Source organism: Castor canadensis, chromosome 4, assembly GCF_047511655.1.
Source record: "Castor canadensis chromosome 4, mCasCan1.hap1v2, whole genome shotgun sequence".
Classification (NCBI taxonomy): Eukaryota; Metazoa; Chordata; class Mammalia; order Rodentia; family Castoridae; genus Castor; species Castor canadensis.
In genome coordinates, this window is record NC_133389.1 from 64,410,812 (window position 1) to 64,433,853 (window position 23,042).

The 23,042-nt window shown below is 43.0% G+C and overlaps 1 protein-coding gene across 5 annotated transcripts in view; it reads right to left on the bottom strand.

Annotated features, from left to right (window-relative positions):
* Positions 1-635: 635 nt before the first annotated feature.
* Positions 636-23,042, bottom strand: part of LOC109702382 (piezo-type mechanosensitive ion channel component 2) — a 385,390-nt gene continuing 362,983 nt past the window's right edge. For all 5 annotated transcript variants that reach the window (XM_074070349.1, XM_074070347.1, XM_074070346.1 and 2 more), the window contains 11 exons: positions 22,231-22,378; positions 21,916-22,130; positions 19,943-20,101; positions 17,936-18,083; positions 11,109-11,297; positions 10,652-10,744; positions 9,156-9,328; positions 7,364-7,492; positions 5,687-5,766; positions 2,809-2,992; positions 636-2,169 (listed from right to left, as the gene is read on the bottom strand). In XM_074070349.1, coding sequence (XP_073926450.1) covers positions 1,917-2,169; positions 2,809-2,992; positions 5,687-5,766; positions 7,364-7,492; positions 9,156-9,328; positions 10,652-10,744; positions 11,109-11,297; positions 17,936-18,083; positions 19,943-20,101; positions 21,916-22,130; positions 22,231-22,378 — 1,771 coding nt within the window. In that variant the 3' untranslated portion in view covers positions 636-1,916. The remainder of the gene's footprint in view (positions 2,170-2,808; positions 2,993-5,686; positions 5,767-7,363; positions 7,493-9,155; positions 9,329-10,651; positions 10,745-11,108; positions 11,298-17,935; positions 18,084-19,942; positions 20,102-21,915; positions 22,131-22,230; positions 22,379-23,042) is intronic.

A 23,042-nucleotide genomic window follows, 5' to 3' on the forward strand; every position in this document is an offset into this window, starting at 1 on the left:
ATTTGTCCCTCTGGGCTAGAGTAGAGCACAACGGGAGAGCATTTACCTTGCATGCCAAAGCCCTGGGTTTGATCACCAACACTATAAAAAAAAATTCCCCTCTTATAAATGTGTAGGCTTCTTTCTTAAACCCTGGGAATTGTTTTCTTGAGAAATATTTTAATTCTGATATCCTTTGGCCCTTTCCTATGTCTACTCTTTCCTGAACATATTACAGTTTGCTTTTTGGAAATTTGTTGTTGACTTTCGTTAAAAGCGATTCACAACCAGATCCATGCACTGTGATTCTTCCTACTATCAATCCAGAATTCCACTAAGTGGTTGGATTTTTCTGTTCTGATAGCTGAAGCAGTTAATTTTGGCAGGGCAGAGACATGCTGGCCCTCACAGTGTAAAAACAGACATGCGCTAATCTCATTTTCCAGAACACACTGAATGTCACTTGAGCTCTGCTATTCCTTTGAAGTTCCACATCCACTATTGCAGTTTTTCCTTGGAAATTACTGAGTTACCAGCCATTCCCTGCTTCCATGAGTCACATACAGCACCCACATAAAAAACAAACCAAACCAGTTGTTTTTTAAAAAACTCTTTGCACACTGTATTGAAAACAACTCCCTTTCCTATTTCATATGAAAAAGGAAGAATACAAAGTGCTCTTCACATGGCTTTGCAAGATGTGCTTTATTTTCAGTCAGCCCTGAACCCAAAGTACACAGGATTGGGGTTTTTTTTTTTTTGACATATTCTAGCCCATTCAATGGTTCTCAGAAACTGTATTTTTAATATGGAATGAAAACTACATTTCAATCTTAATTTTCATGCTACATTGTTATTTCATGAAGAGTTTGAATTATCAATGATAATAATTTAAGAAAAGGCCATTTTTTAATTTCCCCAAGCTCAATATACATATTTCTTTCATAATTATGAACTTAAAAAACCCGTCTCAGATGTAAAAATGTGAATTGGAATATGTAAACGCTGATATACCTGAAAAACAGGAAGGAGAATGTCACATACTGGAAGAACCACTGCCTTAAACCATGGAAATGGGAACAGCACATCATTGGTGGGGTGGGGAGGCAGAAGAGCCATGGTGACTTCTGTCACTGAAGTATGGAAGCCTCACACGGCTATGCTGGCCCTTCCTCCATCTCTGCTTCAGGTGGAGTGGGGACCATCCAAGCAGAAGTCACCATCACTGTGGGCAGTCACTACCAGTCCTCTGCCAAGCAGGTGCCCACATATTTGCTTTGCTGATTTGTGTGTTTTTCCTGAGAAGTCACTGGTGTTCAATGGAAAGATTTTGTATGAATCTTCAGTTAAGATAAGGCAGTAAGAGTATGACTATGTTATCTTTTTGCTGAGAGTGAGGCTGAGCCTCCAACAGGCACCTTCCTGGCTCGCTGGTTCCCTCTCTCCTTCCCCTTGAACATGGGTAGGGTTTTCCACCTCCTATTGCTGTTGCATATTTTGAGTGTGCTGAGAGCTCCCTGGGTCTCCAAACAGCAGCTTCCCAGTGGTGATAAGAGCTGTGATGCCCTTGACCACATCTCCTGAGAGGTGTGCAGTCCCCCAAAAAGAAAGCTACAGTGCTGTTCCCTCTTCTGTTTTTCTGTGGGAAGGGACCCTTGCGTGAGTCTTGCACATAGTCAATCAGAATGCAAGACACTGTTGACTAAAACGTAAAGCAAGTAGCCCTGATTTCAGAATTGTGGAAGTACAAATAACTTCTTCAACAGCGCTGTCACGTGCAAGGTAGCTTTGACTGTAAAAGGAAATCACTTCCTTTTGGCCACCTGTTAGAAGAGAAACCATTTCCATCAAACTAGAAATGCTTAGCTCTTACAAGAATATTGTGCTTTTTAAAAAATTCCATTGTCAGCTTCTTTTGTGGTCTGGGTCTGAGGACATCAATTCGTTTTTTCTCTAGTCCACTTGATCATTGTTTCTGGTGAACGGTACAGGAATATCAATTTGGCATAGAGATCTTCCTCTAGTTCCAGTTCCCCTGTCTCTCGAACTAAAAAAATATCTGTGCACAACTTCAAAATTCGGTCCACGTTTGGAAGCTCTTCAAACATGATAGAGTGAGAAATCCCGCTGAAGAATTCACGGACAAATTTCCCAATCACAAGGACAACAGAAGCATATAGTCCCATGATACTGAAAAAGGCAGAAGAAGAAATTGCATCCAGCAGTTAAATATGGTTAGGAGAACACGCTAACCGTAATATATTTGGTAGAACACAATACACTGGGTAGAAACACAATTGCACTGTATATGCTTTTCTGAAAATAGCTCTTTTCCCTTTAAAAATCCTGTTTTTTCTCTGAATGAAAGCGATTTCTTATGAGGCTAATTCTCTGAAATGTAACATTTTATACTTGTATTTATAGTGGGGCTGTGTGTCTTAGAATTTAAGCACCAGAAGATGGTGAAATGGTTTGGGTGTGTTCAAAACTGTGATGTCTAATCAATCCTTCTGCTGAGGGCCAGAAGGCTGTCAAAGCAGAAAAGTGATAACTCTATGCCAGTTGCCAAGTTTAGACACTGAATTGTATCAAACTATTGTATAACAGGAGGGAACAGAGTAAAGAAGTCATACTCCAGGTTGTGTGAGTCTTGCTAGGCATGCTGATGGCTTTGGGCCTCTGGTCTCTCATGTTTCCACAGGAAGGGCAAGGCTTGTGATTTTTAATATGGCATCTGTACACAATTTTGGAATCCTAGCTTCCCATTCTCAACGTTACATGCTGCAGAAGTAGAATCTTGTAACTGCTAATCATTAAATGAGTCCTTACCCATAGCCAGCCAGGAACCCCAGGCTGGGGGGGCTGACTTTGTCATTGAAGACCACCAGCTCCAAGGCCTGTGACTCCTCGTTGTATATCCTATTTCCAGTCAGGTTGAGAACCCACCACTCACTGTTGGATTTAGTCATATTGTCTCTGAACAAAATGATGGTGATATTCATGAAATTATTTTCTGTAAGAGGAGAAAAACAAAATCAAGGCAGCATGAGAGTGGTAGGATTTGGTGCACGTTGGTGGTTCGCAGATGATAAAGCCTGGTCACTATCTGCAGCAGCAGTTCCAGGATGAGAACACATGAGTGTGACAATGCATGTGAGAAAGGAGTGGCTCTAGAGAGTAGGTAGTTTCCTTTTCTCAGCAGAAGAGGTCAGTCACTGCTGCCCAAGTACAAGACAGACAAGTCCTAGGGAGACGCAGAGGGTCCCTCACCCTCAGGGATAGGCTGTGCTGTGAATTCCAAACAATTGAGGAGGTTGAAAGCCCAAACCACTCGCCTGATGCTACTGGGTGATTTGCTTACATTATCAGCATTTACCGCTTGCCACCCTAGTAAGAAGACACTATTCAGTGCTAAGGACTACAAAATTGCACCTAACATTCCTTATCTTAATGAGAAAAGACAGTGTATACAAACACATGGTGGTGTGGCAAATGCCTTAGAGCCAGCAAGGTCAAGGTCTGTTCTCTTGGAGAGATCACTTCTGGTTGATGTGATCCATTACTGCTTCAAAGAAGTGACTTTTTTCTCCCTGTTTTTTGTTTTGTTTTGCTTTTGAGACAGGATCTCACTTTGTAACCCAGGCTGGTCATAAGTGCTGGGATTACAGGCATGGACCACCACACCTGCCTAAGAAATGATTTTTGAATCAAGTTTTGCTGGCTCATTTCAATTGGTGGAGGTGAGGTGGGGGAGGGAGAGGAGCTCATTTCAGGACTCATGGCCTCAGAACATACTGTGTCATCACTGGTTGCTTCTGTTGAAGCAGAAAACAAATGCAAATGCACAAGAAAGGAGAAGGCAAGCAAAAGCTTGGAGTCACAATGCACAGAGTTTTCTAAGAAGGTTCTACCCTGGCCAATGGCAATAGCACCTGTATACAGAGGAACATGGCAGTGAGCTGTGAACCCTGTGAGGGGAGGAACTGGGTCTTAAGTATTTCATCATAGATGTTACGTTGCAAGAATCTATGGAAGAACTTGCAGTACATGTCTGTTGAGTGGAAAGATGGATGGATGGATGGACGGATGGATGGATAAGAAGGGTGAGGAAGGGCAAGATACCAGCAAAGCTGTGCTTATTAAAGAACAACGTGACTTACTCAGAACACTCAGGAAAAGAAATAATGTTGGGTCTGAAGACCAGAGACAGTTACAAGCTTCGGGTTTGGATCTAGTTCTACCATATATACTACCGGTTATATGTACTAGCTGTGTAACCTATATCCTGAACCTCAGTTTCCTCACATGTAACCTGCTGATAATCATCAACTTATGCTTATGTCACCTTGTGGTGACATTGAGAGGCAGAGAAGTCAGTGGGAGGTGGAGTGCTTGGGGTGGGGCACAGGAGAGGCTGATCTTAGAAAGGATAGAGGGCACATCTATCTTGACCCTGAAGGGAAGGAGGAAGGACCTTGTGACACAGGGCATGTTCCAAGGGAGGGAGGAAGTTTAAGGAGCAGTCCTGGCTAGCTTGGATCTGCTGTCAGTCAGTAGTGAGGTCAACTGCCAAGACCAACAGGATCATTCTGGGAAGAGCTTGAGGATGGACCAAAGTGCTTCACGGTGGGAGGTGGTGTGTGACTGACCGTTGAACAATTTGTACTTGCAGAGTAAACAATTCCTGAACTATTTCTGATTAAAAGGGAAATGTAAATGTCCCAGTGCATCTCGCAATTACCTTGAAGATGTACTCATTCACCATTGACAAAGACCAGAATGAGGGAGTGAAAGTGGCCTGTGTTTGTCCTCAGGCCTTTGCTCATGTCTCACCCTGACCATCTCCATGTGTGATTCTAACTTCTTACTACCATATCCATCCTCCCAGTTAACTGTGAGCAGAATGGAGCCTAGTCAAACTGCCTGGCACAGTGTCTGTGCATGGTGACCCATCCATGTTGGTGAATGAGTGAATATGTGCTGCGTACACTTACCAAATGGATCATTGAATTTAGGAGATAAAGCCAAGCAATTCTTTATAAGTAAAATATAGTCATGCATGACTATATTAGGACAGGATACATCCTAGGAAACTTGTCACTAAGCAATTTTGTCATTGTGCAAACACCATAGAGTGTACTTACACAAATCTAAATGGTACAACCTACTTGCTACACACCTGGGCTACATGATATATGCTGTCACATGTATACGTGGTCTGTGGTTGTCTAGAATGTCACGTGGTGCATAACTCTAATCCAAAAACATCAGTTTACTGCCACCACTGTTATACTGTGAAAATCCAATCACGAAAGCCCAACCTTGATACTAGGCCTTGGACTGAATCAAGTATGTTTCGTGTTGTCTTTTTACTGTTCTGACTGGGAGGGACCATCATACTGAGCCATGTATGAGGAGCCATCCATAAAGGGTCTGGATGCTAACAGAAACAAGTCAGCAGGCTGGCTGATCATTTCTGTAAGTCACTAAGGATAAGTTAAATCAGTCAGGTGTTTTATCACTGGAGAAAAGAAAATGAAGAGTAAGGCTCCCAAGTGTGTCAACAATTCCTTCTAGCTAGATACACAGACCTTTTATGTTTCTTGTCACACAGGGGAAGATACCTGGAAGATAGCTTGATAAACACTCAATTGAAATTGAATAAAAGAAAGATTTACAAAGTTCTGAAATGACTTCTCATTCTTACCAGATAAAAGTTGCTTTATAGGTTTTGAGTTAGAATCACTGGGCGCTTTCACATAATATGGGCAGATATTTTCTATTGTCCTGCACATTAAGAAAAAAGGATGTAATTTAGTTTTAGTTGTTTTACCCACCTAAAATAGATTTTTGTTGCTATTTTTTGACCTCTTACCAAACAAATGACAAAAGTATTAATACATCATAATAATAGATAAACATCTTAATTTATGAGTTTTATTTTACTCAGAATTCCCTGCGAGTGAACGGGTTCACTGCATTCTACTGAAATGTCCGTGTAATTTTTACCAGTACACAAGTGAGCACAATCTGGCATTTTCCACATCTGTCACTGGTTTCTGAAGGTACGGCTCTTTTTCTCAGTAGGACCCTTTAACATTTATCTATAACACTACGTAGTTATCCGATTTTGAAAAATATCAAGCAGACTGCATGAACTGATCTGGTGAAGAGTAAAAGCTGAGGACATGGTTGACTCTTAGCTGCTGAGTGACCTGGAGCACATCTAGGCCATGTTCTCATCTGGAAATGATGGGGGACAATTTGATGGTCTTCACTGGCCCATGGACTGTAGTGATTCATGAAGACCATCCTAGTCAGGGATCTAAGTCTCAGTGACTGAATCCTGGTGGTCTTTATATTCAAAGCACTGAGGCCAGGATAGAATGGAGGACAAAGTTAGGAGAGCAGCTGGTGGACATCTGGAATATTCTATCAGTATCAGACCAATGCCATTTTTTCTTGCTGGCTTTCATTTAGCCTGCCTCTTTGAAATGGGGGTATTTATGTGGCAGGAAAATACTTTGAGATGTGTTATTTCCAATCAATTTTATTTTACCTTTGCTTCTCCTGCCCCATCTCCCACCATTCAGTGTGTCTGGTGTCAAGTGACAGCGAACCAGGGCAGGAGTCATCAGAAAGGGGTGTTTCCTCAGCTTTTGGTGATTACTGTCTGGTAGGAGCAAGGTTTGCTACCCAGAGGCAAGATGACCCTCCATGGGCTGGGTGGACAGAGGTGGTGTAGGGGGAAAGAGGGCTTGACACTGATGGATCCCTAAGAAGGAATCCTGAACCTTTTCCATCCTTTGAGGGCAGGTGTCTGAGGTGGGCACCAAAGATCTGCAACAAACACTGGTAACAAAAAGCCTGGGTCATCCTAGTGCAGCCCTGTCCTACCCTTAAGGAGGACACTTGAATGTCATGTCCCTGTGGTACAAGAGGATACAGTGCCACTGGGTGCCCTTGCAGATGAATCCAGGAGAGCCTGAGGAGTTCCCATGCTCCCACATGCACTGGAGTCAACACAATGATTTCCTATAGCCACAGAATGGGGCCCACTCAGAAGCACTGACCATGAGACCAGCAGACCAATGTGCATCTCAACAGAGTCCAGCAAGAAAGCATTTCACCATGAAAGGAGGCTCTCCCTGGGCATGGCACTAGTTCAGAGCACATACACAACCCCAAGGAGGGTGAAGACAGAGCCCAGGGGCTGACACGAAGTGTCTTTAACCTAGCTAGTTGGGGTCTCCAGATAGAAATTCATTGGTCTTCTCAAAGAATGAAGAAAGCTGCATTACTACTACTCCATATTTGTACATGGAGACTTCATATCAGCTACATAAGCTGAATAAAGCTATATTCTCAGGAAAAAGAAACTTACACTGGCGTTTTTGAACTTTCTGCGTCATTCCCAGCAATCATTTTAGCTATATTCTCTCGTGTAATATTTTTAAGAGGAAAAGAAAGTTTATCTGTTGCTATTTCTGCTTTTGCACCCAGACTCATGTTTCTGTGAAGGAAAAAAGAAAAGCTCAGTGTTAATGATTATTTCAAAGTCTGCAAGAGAGATTTCCAAACTCACTGAACTCATTTTTAGCACTTTACCAAGCTCTCATTGGGTCCAGAAGTTTCATCCCAACCCAATCTGTTCCTCTCACATTTATATCCAGCTTCTTAAACAACCAAGTTAATAAAACCCAGTGAGGCCACAAACACTTTTAAGACAGAGTTGGAGATGAGCAGGTAGAGTTTGCTGGCTAAAAGTCAACTGTCTTGATGCACTAATATGAATTTCAGACATTCTTCTATTAACCCACAGTGTTGGTCCCCGTGGTGACTAATAGCATCATGTTTAAAGGAACGTTAAATCAGAAGATGATTTTTAACTTTTTGTTATTTTGTTTTGGTAGCTCTTCAAAGAAAGGCCTGGAAAGTAAATTTTTGGCAATTGATACACTAGTGGAAGTGAGTAACTGGGGACATCTGTGACAAAAAATAAGCTAAAGAAAGAAGAAGTTGCAACCAGACCCTTTCAAAGTAGTTCTTTCCCATTTCCTTGTGCATTCCCTTTGGGCCCTACAAGGCTTTCGTCTGTCCCTGTCATGATGATTTCTTAATTTTTACCAAGAAGTTGGTATTGTGGCCCCAAATGAGCCTGCTCATGAACTGCCTGGAGCCCTGAGTCTCAAGACTGATGAAGGGAACTAAAGAATCAACCAGGATGCTGTGCTGAGGTTCCTAAAAGTGTGTCCCTAGAGCACTGGCTGCAGTATTTGAACTTTTAGTATGGCATAGTTTGTCTACACAGCAGACAAAGTCATGGCTGCATGCTGGCTATTGGCTCTAGTTGGGGGAAGGGATTTCAGCCCGCTTCTGAGACTGTTTAGGTGCTCTTACAGTCAGAGGCTGGAGAAAAACACTCAGGTGTATCCAGTGTCACAGGGATGCAAATGATGATCAGCCTTCAGTGGCTTTTTCTCTTTCTCTGGATCTTTCTCTCTTTCTCTGGATCTCTCTCTCTCTCTATCCCTGTCTCTCTTTCTCCCTGTCTCTCTCTCTCTCTCTCCCTCCCTCTTTCTCTCTCTTTCCCTCTCCTTCTCCTTCTCCTTCTCCTTCTCCCTCTTTCTCCATAGCAAAGATTAAACTCAGGGACTTGTGATTGCTGGGTAATTACTTAAGACATACCCTAGTTCCTTTTCTTTTATGTTTTTCAGATAGGATCTCAAGTTCAAGGGCCAGTCTGGGCTGACCTTGGACCATAATCCTCCCACTTTTGCCTCCTGCCGAGGCTACAATTTCTTTCTTACTAATACAAAATTTCAACCCATCATGGAAATTTCGATACTTCACACAGACTCTATTTCATTTTACTAACCATAATCCTTTTTGTTTCTCTACTTTTCTCTTTTGCTCACAAAATTCACTGCTAGCCTCTCTTTAAACTCCATAATAAAAAAAAAAAAGAAAGAAAAGAAGCCCAAAGCATTTTTAGTTCGATCATTGACTCCTGGGCAGTCATTATTTAGTAAACACGTTAGCTTTAGTGTCACAGGAACGTTCCCAAGGTGTAAGGATAGCATAAGATCCACATTAACCTAATGGTTCTACCCTTCTACCCCCCGCCCGAGCTCAGATTGGGGAAGGGGAATGATGCATGGAAATACAGTAACTACCTCTGAATACTCCATGAAAAAACAACAGAGAAGCTACTACTGAGGTCCATGAGTTCTTGAATCATTTTCTGCTTACTGGGAGGGCTGATGGTCCACAAAGAATTTGAATTTCCTTCCAGTTCTGCTACTGTTATATCTTCTTTTTCATAATTTTCCAAAAATTGCATAGCACCCTGTATGTTCACAAACACGTGCATGAGTAGATCATATACATGAAGCCGTAACGAAAGCACTGACTCTCCTTTTATGCTGACTGTACGCAGAGCTTCTGCCTAGAAAGAGGACATTTCCTGAGGGCTTTGTGTTCCATCGTCCTTTGCCTCCCTACCCACGAGGGCTCCTAGTCACACTGCTCAACCAGTGGTGGCATTGTTACCCCTAAACAGCTCTGGAATCGTTTCAATTAAGCAACAAAGGAGAACTCAATAATGTAATGTCCTTCCCATGAGAGAGACAGAATTTAATCCACCCAGGACCTCCTGGCAGCATCTCAACAGTCTCTCACTTCTCAAGATTAGTTTTGACAGTGTGTAATATGGGTGATAATTTTACACAAAAATATCTGTTACCTTATCACTTCTTAAAATTAAAAACATTATTTCAAAACTGAGTTTAATGATGAAAATCATGCTAGCATATCATCAAAAAGTTGAAATATAGTGTAAAGAATAATCTCAGCTACAATTCTGCCACAGAATATTGTCATTGTCTTATGTAGTACAGGATGTGTTTCTTACTGTTTAACTTTTGTTTGTTTGTGTACTGTGATTTGAACTCAGGGCCTCATGGTGTGAGGCAGGTGTTCTACCACTTGAGCTACTCTGCCAGCACCAATATTTTTAAATGTGATAGTCTATATTTTTCCATTTATGTTTTGAATTAGAAAATTGTCATGCCTTTTATAGTCTTTGTAATGATTATTTTTTATAAAAGAAACTGCTTTGAAAATCTTTAGACAGCAAAGCATGTGAATGAAATACCAAGTGGAAGCTTTCTCTCATGCTGACCTGGAGGGTAACTAGAAGTAAATTCATTTCATACATCTGCCATAATTTCCTCCACCAATCATCTTCTTGAGCCCTGAAATTACTTCCAATTTCTGCTAATAGAGGATGTGCAGTTAAGCAAATGCCAATTTCCCATAGTTTGGATTACTTTCTTAGGATAGGTTCCCATGATATTGATCAAAGAATATACTGCAGCTTAAAAAGTTAAAATGTTGTGTAAAAATGGATCAATATCTGTTAACTTACATCAAAATGTTCTGAATTCAAATTATGTTTATTTTCATTTATGTCCAATGACAGAGAAATAACTTCTTAGATTATCAAGGTAGCCAGTGGCCAGGTACCGTATATAATGATAATTCCAGAAAAGTCCTCCTCCAACCACCGCAGGCCATGGCAAAGTATTAAATATAAAGTGAAATGACAACCAGTGGGCTCACTTAGATGAACGTGTTCATAGAGATCTACCACATGCATTTGTTTACTTACCGTGTCCCTAGAAAAGGCTCTCATAAATTTATTAAACCTCTGCTGGTCCATAACTTTCAGCTGGCTTTGCTGGGCACTCATTGTGAAAATAGGCTGGAACACAAAGGCACATAGTGCTGTCAGCATTGTCCAGCTCTTCTCCACATCTTATGTTAAAAGAAAACCTTCACCCAGCACACCACCACTGAGTTCCCTGAAGGCACCTGGCCTTGGGTCTGTTTTTGCACTGATTGTTCCTGTGCTCAAAACCAGATAGAACTTTTTTTTTTGCAGTGTGGGATTCAAACCCAGGGCCTTGTGCATGCTAGGCAATGACTTACGCCTTTACCATCTCCTGCACCTTACTTCATATATCATAGGTTTATGGAACAATCAACATTTTGACAGGACATTGGCACTGTCCTGAAAGGGGGAGACATTAGGTAAGAATCCAGAAGGTGAGTGAGACCTGGATTACCTGATACCCTCCCAGGGTGATTGTAACGGAGACGTCCAGAGGCTGGTTAATAACCCCGGCGACAGATTTGATCAAGGACATGAAGAGAAGCGGGAACCAAACGATACAGATGAGCAGGACAATGATCATGCCACCCATGCCATACTTCACCACCTTCTTCTTCTTCTGGCCCCGGGGCTGAGGGTATCTCTGCAACAGAGGAGTTCAAAAGACTCAGGCAGACAGGCGGGAGGAGCAGGGTGGGGAGAAGGGCGAGAGCAGTTCCCACAAGGTTGGGGAATGTGGACTTCATCTTTGTTCTCCGCTTGCTCTGATATGGGGATAGCAACCTTGTCCCATGCTTAGAACAGTCAGAGAGTGATATGAAGCTGGGCCGAGCTGACGACATGTCTCCACAGTAGTGCCACATGGGCCTGACACATCCTTCACACGTGCGTGTTGTGCTGGTGATGAACAACGTAAGAACCAAGGGCTCACATATCTTGCAAAGCAAACCTCTTGGTTTTAAGGGATCTCACCAAGTGATGCTCTGTACCGCCTTGGAACTCTGCCAGCAAGAAAGCATCGCCAGATGCCTCTCCTTGACCTTGGCCAGACCCATGAGCTGAAATAACCTCTTTTCTTTATAATTTTCCCAATCTGTGCATTGTGTTATAGGTAACAGAAAACCTACTGAAGTAGGTTGTACACAAACCACAGCAGCTATCCCACTCCTAACAGCTGAGTGATTTCTCCTCAAGGTCGAATTCCCTCCAAAGGAAACTATCCATTTCAGCAGGCTAAGATAAGGAAAAATAATCCACATTCTACCTGCCGGTACTCTAGGTTTCAAATCAGGAGGGAAGCCTGGGAGTCAGCACAGAACACAGATGTAAGACTGTTCACACCTGGATACTCAGGGATTGCTAAAGGTAACCCTGGAAACAAGACAGCATAGACTGGAGCCAATGGTGGCTTGGGCCACAAGGAGAGCACTGCCCACTCAGTGCACCCGAGATAATACTTCTAAAGGATTCTTTACTAGGGAAGTTGTATGAAGCTCAGATGATAGAAGTGTGTTTTAAATATCTTTGCACTGGAATTTGAAACTATTGCCTATAATTTACTATTTCCAATTTGCTATTCTGCAAGTAAAACTAGAGCCCAATATTTGAAAATTCGCATATGAATATTGGTATATATGCATGCACATGCACAAGGGTACACATACATATGTACACACACACACACACACACACACACACACACACACACTAACTTCCCCATACATCAGAACTCTAACATTAAATTATGAAGAGTTTTGCAAATGTATCAAATGAAAGCAAACTTATCTTCTCTCTGCGAAGGAGAGTTTTGGTCTCTTCTGCCTGAAGTGGGACTGTGTCAGCTCCTCTCCTAAAGGTCAGCCCTGAGTCTCATCTCAAAGTCCCCAGAACCCCCTACCTTCTGCCCTCTCCTGCTCAGCCCCCCTGCATTCCCTGGGCAGATCAAGAGGAAGACCTTTGGATCAATCTTGAGTGATGGGATTGTCACTTTCTTGTCCTAGAATACTCCATCCCTCCTTTTCTAGTAACTCAGTTTTCCATTCCTGTTTTGTTACTTTTGCAGCTTACTAGAGAATTTTGGGAAATGGCTGCATGGAAATCATTACAGCATTTGCACAGGAGCAAATCGCTGCTTTGTGCGGGAATGCTGCTGATCTGGGCATTCCTGCAAGGGCTCTGCAGGCCACTGTGCTTTCCCACAGCTGTCCTTGACAGTTGCTCTGGGCTGAAACCAATAGCCATGGATGGGGCTCGGGTGCACAGAGAGTTCTGGGTGACAGACATTCCCCTTGACTCCCTCCTGTCATCTGGGTGCTGGTGGCTGGTTTACCAGAGGCATGGCATAACACATGAATAAACCCAGTGAACTTGAATGTGAGGAGGGACAGCGGGGAAAGGAGAACTTCAATAAAAGGGTGATTCCTTTTTTTCCTTACACCTCTGAAAATGGCCCCGCCTGCATTTGTACACTCATGCCAACATGAGTTTTTCAGGAAATTGTTCTTGTTGCTTTACACTGATCTTTCCACAGACCTTATAATAGAGAAAAATAAAGAGACATTTGACTCTTGATGTGGTAAGAAATGGATAGGCAATGGAGAGAGGGTTTAGGGAACCCCTAAGAAAAGATGTGGTCTAAACTTGGGGGCCAGAGGAGGTCCATGAAAAAGAGATATCGATTGACATCTGGGGTTGAGAAGGAATTAAAGCATAGAGAAGTGGGGAGGATACTTTGGACAGTGAAGAGACATGGAAGGGCTTTATCTGGGGAGTCAAGAGCAGAAAACAGTCAGCAAATAGGTCCCTGTAAGAGCAGAGGAGAGGGGACAGGGATGGGGCAAGGACTCAGGAGCAGACATACAAAAGTGGACGCTCCCACTGTACCCAGCCATCCTACTTCCCCAAGGAGTCTACTTGCCGGTGAGATGCTATCAGAGTGTCCTGTGTCTTTCTGTCAAAGTGTCCATCATACATTGTATTGTTTGTGTGACCATGTTACTAAGGTCTGTTTCCCTCTACTGGACCACAGACTCATGATAATGTGGCCATTGAATGTCTGCTTCCCCTCTCTAGTCCCATGTCTAGCAGGGTTCTGGACACATAGGAGGTTCTTAACAAATGTTTGTGGTAGATAACAAAAAAAAGCCTTAAATTCTTATTCTTCTGTGCATAGTCCTTATCCACCCCCTTGATTCTAGGTCGACTTTGAACTTGCTGTGACCAGTAAAATGCACTGGTGCACCCTTGAGGGGCCTAGATGTTGAGCCTCAGCCTAAAGAGGCTTTGCAGGTTCCCCTCTCTCCCTGGGAATGTGAAGCCATCATGAGGAAAGCCTGGGCTTCCTCCCCAAAGATGGGTGAATGCAGTGCCCTTTGCCTGTCGGCAACCTACATCCCCAAAATAATACTGTAAACCTTCTCTTTACATCACATTTGATTCTGTTAGGTACTGTGAGTAATCTAGAGATGATTTAAAGTACACATGGAAGGTTGCATAGGTCACATGTGACACTACAGCATTTTTTACAGGAGATGTGAGCATCTGCAGATTTGAGTATCCAAAGGGGACCTTGGAACCATTCACCCATAGATGCTGACGGACCCCTGAACTTTTGGACTCCAAGCGTCTGAGTGAGATGATTGAATAACATCCAGCACCAAGTGGGCCACCAGATGACTGCAGCTACAGGACTGAGCCCAGACAGGCTATGCAGTGGTGCCAAACTAAAATCACCAAATTATTATGAGCAGGTAAAATGATTGTTATTTTTGAACTGCTAAAGTTCAGAAGTCATTCTTTTTTTAACAACAATAGCAAACTGATCTTTTGTCAGTTGAATGAGTGTCTTCCAGAGCTGAAGTGCTACAGTTTGGGTCTACAATGTCCCCTAAAGGCCTGTGTTAAACACTTGGTGCCCTTTGGGAGGTGATGGAAACTTTGAGTTGGGGCCTAGTGGGAAGCTCTTGAAGGGGCTGTGGGACTTTGGTCTTTTGTTCCTTTTTGCTTCTCAGTTGCCATGAGCTGCTCGAGTCTCTTTTGTCTTGAGTTCCTGCTACCATGTATTGTGGTGTCACCAAAGATTTGAAGCAATAGGGCCTAGTAACTATGGACTATAATCTCCAGAACTGTGAGTCAAAAATAAACCCGTCCTCATGTTAAGCTGATTTATCTCAGGTATTTTGTTACAAGGTCAGTAGTCTAACTCATGAAAGTGACCTTGTCATGATGTAAATTGTCTGCGTGATCCTCTGTGTGTACTTGTATAGTTCTTGGTGAGCACCTCCTGAGGCAGCCAATTCTGTAATGGACTGGCTTTGATTGTGAGACATTTCTTTGCATCGCATTGAAATAAAATAAAAAATAAAAAAACTGAAGTTTTTGCCTGAGTGTCTTAATTCTGGTTTCTTTGTTTCGTTTTGATTTTAGTTTGATTTTCGGTTGGTTTTTGTCTCATAAATCAACTCTAGTTTGGGGTCTCTTTCTAACATTTCAAATTGTTGAAAACAGCTATGATGGCTGCTCACTCCCTCATATTTCCCTAGTTTAAACCGAGTAACTCTTTCGTCTTTCTACTTTTTCTCAAATGTAATGCTTTCAGGGCTCTTTGTCACCCTGATGGCTGCCCTCCATGTGCCTTTGGCTCTCCTCTTGTTCTGTGCTGTGGTTTAGATATAGTTTGTCCTCACCAAACCTTGTGGTGAGGCTTGGTCTCCAATGTAAAAGTGTTAAAAGGTGGTGGAGATGTTTTCAGGTGTTTGGGCCATAACAGGAGTCCTCATGAACAGACTGATTTTTCTTATGGAAATGGGTTTGTCACAAGGGGAGGTCAACCCCTCTTCCTTCCCTCTGCACCTAGCTGGAGGATTTTCAGCTTTTCTGCCATGCATGGAGCAGCAGGAGGCCCTTGGCAGAAGCCAAACAGATACTAGCACTTTCCTGTCCTCCAGAACTGGGAATCAAAATAATCCTCTTTTCTTTATAAATTATCTAGTCTCACACCTAAAAAAAACTAGATAGCATTTGTTGCCCTCAACACAGAGAAACTAAAGCAGATACCTTAAAAGCGACTGAGGCCAATAGGAGAAGGGGACCAGGAGCTAGAGAAAAGGTTAGATCGAGAAGAATTAACCTAGAAGGTAACACACACGCACAGGAAATCAATGTGAGTCAATGCCCTGTATAGCTATCCTTATCTCAACTAGCAAAAACACTTGGTCCTTCCTATTATTGCTTATACTCTCTTCAACAAAATTAGAGATAAGGGCAAAATAGTTACTGCCAGGTAGCGGGGGTGGGGCGGTAGTAAGGGAGGGGGAAGGGGGAGGGGGGAGAAATGACCCAAACATTGTATGCACATATGAATAAAAAATATAAATAAGTAAAATACATTATGGAACTAAAGAAAAAAAATTATCCAGTCTCAGATGTTCTGTTATTGCAACAAAAAGTAGACCAAGACATTCTGTCATCACGTCAATTCCTCTGCTCCTCAAAGATAAGGACAACCTGAAATGATGTTGAGCACATTTCCAGATTCCATCTCCTTCACTCCAAAAACCTCATAAGCACAGAGACCACAACACAATTGACCTTATGACAATAAACTAAAATGCCCAAGGGAAGCAGAATGCATGCTAGAAATTGTAGGGAACAGAGGAGACTTTTCCAAAAAGGATACATATATATATATATATATATGTTGTTGTTGTGCTGAGTGGGGGTACATTGTGGCATTTACAAAAGTTCTTATAATATATCAAATATATAATAATTGAACTCACCCCCTCCATCATTCTCCTTCATCCTTTCCTCTCCCCTTTTCTAGAACAGTTTCAACAAGTCTCATTTCTCTATTTACATAGATGTGTACACAGTATTTGCGCTATATTTACCCTCCCACACCTTTTCTCCACCCCACCCCTAAACTGGTACTGTAGCAAGGAGGAGGGCCAGCAGAGAAACAGACAGGCTGTGTTCTGTTAATGAGGCAGGGCGAAGAGATGGCAAAGCAGAGAGATAAAACTTAAAGACCTGAAACATAAAGGTCACATAGCACTGGGGAAATAAAATAGCCAACGAAGTCACTTGCAGCCACAAGTGGGCTGAGCTTAGCTTTTTTCTGTAACCTGCTTGCAAGGGCATATAAGGTGAGACCCCTTTGTTCTCAGGGCTCAGCCGTTGGACACAAGTCCGCTGGGTCTATGCCCGGACAATAAATGTTTCTTCCTGCTAAACTGCCTTGGTGTCCCGTATCTCAGCTTGAGATTCCTGCAACAGTACCAACCCAGACAGCACCTGTATTGCCCTCCTGTTCTCCAATTGTATAAAAGAAAAAAAGAATCACATTGTTGTTTGTTTAAGATAGCTGCACAGGAAGTTTCCTTGTGACATTTCTATGCATATACATATTATAACCCAAATTGGTTCATCTCTGGTTTTATCCTTTTTACCTTAGTCCTCTTCTTCTGGTGGTCTCGACAGGCTTAAAAATTCTGTATTCATTCTTGTGTAGACAGTACATCAACCATATTCACCTTCTTAACTTCCTTCTTTTACCTTCCCCCTCTTTTATGTGACCTCCCCTTAATGTGACCTGATTTTCATACTATTGCTGCATTTGAATTGGGTCTATATTCCACAAATGAGAGAAAGCATATGGCTTTTGGCCTTCTGAACCTGGCTAACTTCACTTAAGATGATGTTCTCCAGTTCCTTTTGAAGTAAGACAAAAAGGCCTTTGCTTCTGCCTAGCTAATGTTGCTCAGATACTTCTGTTGCTATAGTGCCAGGAGCTCTAGCTTTCATATCCCAAACTTTTGAACAACCCAGTAAGTATAACCTATATTTCAACCTTAATATTGAATCTAGAAGAATAAATACATATTTGCACTTCAATTTCTTTTTCATGAAGAGTCTAAATTTTCCAAACATCCTCAGAAGGTGAACACAAACCCACGCCACCCCCTTACATCTACATCTGTTCCTTTGCTCCCAAGTGAGCTAAAAGAATCATTAGGCCATACAACATTGCATTATCTCTTTTTGAGAATAAGTGTAATATACTGTTGCCAAAAGCAGAAAATATCTGGACATTGCTGCTGACAAAGGCAGAAGTAAGTTAAAAAAATCCAGCTCCAGGAGGTTAGGAATCAATTCAACATTTATGTCACAACAGTTTTTGTCCCTGCCTCTGTTTCTTGGGTCACAAAACTCACAGTAGCTGTATTTATCTTTCAACTAACCTACATCAAAGAGAAGGAGACACTGTAGTGAGCTTCTTACCTTTTCCGACTCCCGCCAACACTTCAGGATGAAAATGTGTGCATAGATGTCCTCCACACAAATCCAACTGGAGAGGCTCAGGGTGGTGTCTGTCCACACCCAGTCCATCACTGCCCTCAGTTCGGTTAGAAACGGGACAAGGCGGAACCTGCCAGGAGCCACAACTTGTCAGAGAGGCATTTGTGGGATGGCGCCATGATCTACCTCACCTCATGGGCTCATGTGGTTCACGACTTACAAAAAACCCTCAAGGTGACCCTCACAGTAAAACCCAGCTAGGAATACACCTGCTTTTTTGTTATAAGCCCAACTGGTACTTTCACCCCTTTTATTTTCCCTGGTGGTTGTAACCAACTGGATTCCATTTTTAATAAGTTAGAAATCAGTTTCTTTCACACTTATTTGTTTATATTATGATAATCTGTTGGCCACAGTGTTACTGAATTACTGTGGCTTTGCTGATGGATGAATTAGCCAAAATTATATACCTGGTAAGTAAGAGAAGAAGACAAATAGAAAAGTTCAAGAGAGCGAGAACTGTCTCTGGGAGCCAGAGACAGAAGGAAATGAGGCAGGAGAGACAGATGAGGAGTCAGGGAATTATATTAATATTAATAAATATCGAAAGGCCCAGACTCAGGCATTGGAGTGAGGCCTGCCTGCACCTGTCTTCCTTCTTGAAATGTTAAGGAGCTTCAAGGCTCCTTGAATGGGTAGACAGACAGAAAAATGGAAGACATGTCCAACAAAAGAAAGTCCTAAAACACCTATTGTCCTTGTGGTTTGGGTAGGCCCAGATCACATCTCCATGTTTTAAAATAACAAACAGTATCTTGCACATCCCGATGCACTGAGGTATTCCCTCATCTCAGAAAGCATAAGACTACAGATAAGAACCACCATTTTGATTGAGTCTTTACTCTCATTTCCTGCACAGGTAACAGGAAATGTTTTTCCTTTTTCTTCAATTCTCCCTACTTTATCCTGTTACACTAAAATAAATCCTTGCTAAAACTTCCACTTTGTGAGACTCCTTTAGATACCTTGAAATTCTTTCCATATTTGTCATCTCAAGTACGTGTGATTTTGTGTGGAAACTGAGAATCTGAGGAACCCTTCCTCCAATAAGAGACCCACAGTGGGTGGATTTGTTAAGTTACTACAGCAGCCTCTTGCATTTCAGAATGGACTGGCCTGGGCTCCTGTAGCCTCTGAGGAACACTCTGGATTTCTTGAATGACACAGATCTTCTCCCAGGCTGGAGAAGTTGGGTTCATTTCAGGGTCCTGACAGCAGTTTGGTTACTACTGAGAGACTCTACCTCAGCTCGATGGAGTGAATGCTAATCTAACCCCCTGAAGAAATCAGGCCCAGGTACAGCCTAGGACTAATGAAACACTCAACGTGTGGCGGATCACCAGTACACAGGTGTGGTGACATGTGGAGCCAGCAGTGCCTTCAATTGCCTTACATTTTGTGTCTTAGCATAACTTCCAGGGGAATAGAGAGAGTAGATGCTGCACTGAAACATCACCAGGACAGTAATATGCTTTGTCTGAGACATGACTGACTGTCAGAGCAAGCAGGTCAATGGCCCTGTCATTGGCCTTTGGTGGAATGAATACCCCTCTTCAACGGATGAACTGGGTGTACACACAAAAATCTCAAACATGTTTTGGAACAGTCCAGACTAAATATTCTGTTCTACTGTGTTCAGAAGCTTATTAATACTTAAGGTTGATATATTCCCACTTTTCATCTCCAAATATTATCATGGTAATTAGGCAGGATACTAAAGTAGAAATGAGCCCATTTGGATGATCTTAGGAGCACTTCCAGGCCAGGTAGGAGACATTTCTATTCAGGTGTTTAAAGAGTTGTATTTGTGTTTCCATGATGACTGACATGGCTGTACTCTCCTTTCCTCCTCTCTCTTCCTAGATAGGAAACAACGTGCCTTCCAATGGTCAGCCTCCACTCCACCAGAGACATCAGTAGTGTCCTCACCCTTGAAACAAGAAGAGGTTGACATAATTGTAGCTCTTTGTGAGGAAGTTTCCAAGGACTCGTGTTGGATACCCACAACGGATTTGATAGGCAGACAACCCGAAGTAAACACACTTCACAAAGTACCAAAGCTGAGCCACTAGGTTCTGGCTGAATTTCCTAAAATGTAAAAATATACAAAGTGAAGGAATGGAAAGACACTGGTTTAGAGTTAAAAAAAAAAAAGAAACAAACAGATTTTCCCTCTGATACTTAAAGACAATTCCAAGGAATTTTCTACAGAGTGGATCACTGCAAAGGCAAAAGGTGAGGTAAGAGAATCTAATAATTGAAAAAATGCTCTGTGAGTAGAGCTTCCACTGTGTAGGGTCTAGGGATGGAAAGATTAGCCTGGATTATTCATGTGGGTCCAATCTAATCACACAAATCCTGAAAAAAAAGGAGACTTTTTCTCAGCTGTGGTCAATGATGGAAAGAGACATGACAGTGGAAGATTAAGAGAGATGCCCAGTGAAGAGGACTCATCCTGTTACTGCTGACTTCAAAGATGAGGAAGAAGCCACAAGCCAAGGAATGTGGGTAGAAGTAGGAAAAAGCCAGGAAAAGGATTTTCTCCTGGACCTTTTAGAAAGGAAGGTGGCTTTGCCAACAACTTGACTTTAGACCAGTGAGACACATGTGGGATTCCTGATCTATAGAACAGTAGGATGATAAAATAAGTTTTAAGCCATCAAATTTGACATAATTTGTTATAGCAGCAATAGTGTTCTAATACAAGCAGGATCGACCAAACTGTTTCGTGATTTGATCCTGCTGGAGTGACTCTCTGTGGCCTTCTTGTTGCCATCATTCTGGAAGCACCAATCTCTCAGGCTCTCGGTCAGGACCTGGTAAGGATCCAGGCTCTGGACCCTGGAGCACACTTCTGGAATTGGAATAATCAAATCTTTTGATTATTGAGGCAGATGCTCAACCATTTGAGACATGACCCCAGCCCTTTTTGCTTTAGTTATCTTTTGTGTGGAGTCTTCTTTTTCGGTTGTGATCTTTCTACCTAGTCCCACACTTAGCTGAGATTACAGGCACTCCACTATATCTAACTTATTGTTTGAGATAAGAAAGGTCTCGCTAACTTTTGTTTCCAGGCTGGCCTCAACCTGAGATCCTTTTGGTCTCCATCACCCGAGTAGCTGGGATTATAGACATGCACCATCACACCTGGTTCACAAGTACTATTCTGGGAGAATGGGATGGGAAGACCACTTAGGAGAAGGAACATTTGGACTGCGATCCATGGAGATAAGAGAAAGAACTAAGAGCTGGAGGTGGGAGACAAAAAAGGGGGGAAATGGAAGAGCTTTGAGGGGTGGAAGACTCAGCACACTGAGCACTAAAGGTCAGCACCCCTCAGGGTTCCAGGTAGCAGAGGGTAGCCACCACCAGGCACCTTACCAGCTTTTTCCCTATTGAAATTCAGGCTGTTTTGGTTTTTCTTTTGGAGAAAGGTCTTCCTATGTAGCCCAGGGTGGCCACAATCTCATCTCAGCCTCCCAAGTGCTAGGAGTGTAGCCATGTGCTGACAGAAGTAGCTTGGGTCTCCCCGCTTCCCTTACCATGTGCCAAGCCCATTACATGTCATCCACAAGCATCCCACATGGCAGGTGCTACTGTCATCTCCCCCTACCATCCCTCTGTATTTTCTTCCACCTTTTCATCCATTTCTCATATGTGCTCATAATACCAAGCTCCAACATCTCTCCACATGGACTGACATTAGAGACACTGCGGTGGTGAAGGCTGTGACCTCTCTTATTCTGAAAGCTCTGTTTCTACAAATGTGGACAAAACCCAATGGTGATATTTTGGAGGATCATTTTACATTTTAGTTTGCGTGGATTTGTCAGAGATCCCAACCTGTCTCTTCTTTTACCTGTGAGGCTTCCCTGCTGAGCCTTTGCCGGGGAAGACCTTACCTCTCAGTCACACCAGGCAAGATAAAGAACATCCAGAAGTGAATCCCAAACACAAGGATGACCTGGAAAATGACTTTGCCCAACACAGTCTTTCTGAGGTAGAGTGCTCGGTCCACCACCATGGTTCCAAATTGGATGAGGACCATCACTAGAAACGGCCCAGGGACCTGGTCTTCTGACAGAGAGGAAGTGATGTCTGCGGCTGCCGAGTGTTTCTGGGGAGATACAACAGGTTCGTGCCTGAGGGACACTTGCAAATGTGGGAAGCCATCACTCTTCGGTGATGGTCATACAAAGACCTCGGTTCAAACCTACCCCAAAGGCCCAAAAGCCGAAGACGATGATGATGAAGTCAACAGTGTCAGCCAGGAACATCAGCACATACACATCAGTCACAGCACTGTAGTCAGGGTGGATGAGGTCATAGAAGAACTGTCTGATGGGCACATATATTTGCAGAGTCCTGGAAGATAGAGACTTTCCCCCTTGCTTCAGGAAGACAGGAGGGGAGAAGGACTAGACACTGCGATCATTCCATGCCTCCTGATTCCTCTTTCCAGCCTGGCCCCACCTTCCTCTCCCAGCCTCAGGACAGTCCCCGTGGGGGTGGCTTCCACTCAGAGTGGACAGATGACTTTGGCAGCACAGGCAGGATAGTGTCTCTGTGCAGGGTACCGTTATCCTCTTCTCTTACTGAAGCATAATAGGGAGTATGAAGCCCTATAGAGTAGGTGTAGGTTTGGCGCCCACTGGGGCACTATCCATGTGCCCTTGAATGTGCTGCAAAACTCTGCATTTCTGTGTCTTCTGTGAAACTAGGAGGAGAATAAGACCTGATGCATAGGGCCAGGAAAGGGCTAGATAAGCGAGCACATGAGGGTACCCTTGGAGCACTGGATCTGGGCACATGTGAGTGTCAAGTGCCTCCTGCCTTTTAGGTTCTGTGCCTGTCATGGCTCCCAAGTACTTCCCTAGCTTTTATCTTCTCCTCATCTGTTCTTATCACTGTACCCTCCTGCTCTGGCTTTTCTGTCTAGACTCTGCCCTATCTTCATTGACTCTGGATTCTGCCTTCAATTCAAGGCCATGATTGGGTGCTGCTGGCTGTTCTGGTCTCAGAGCCTACC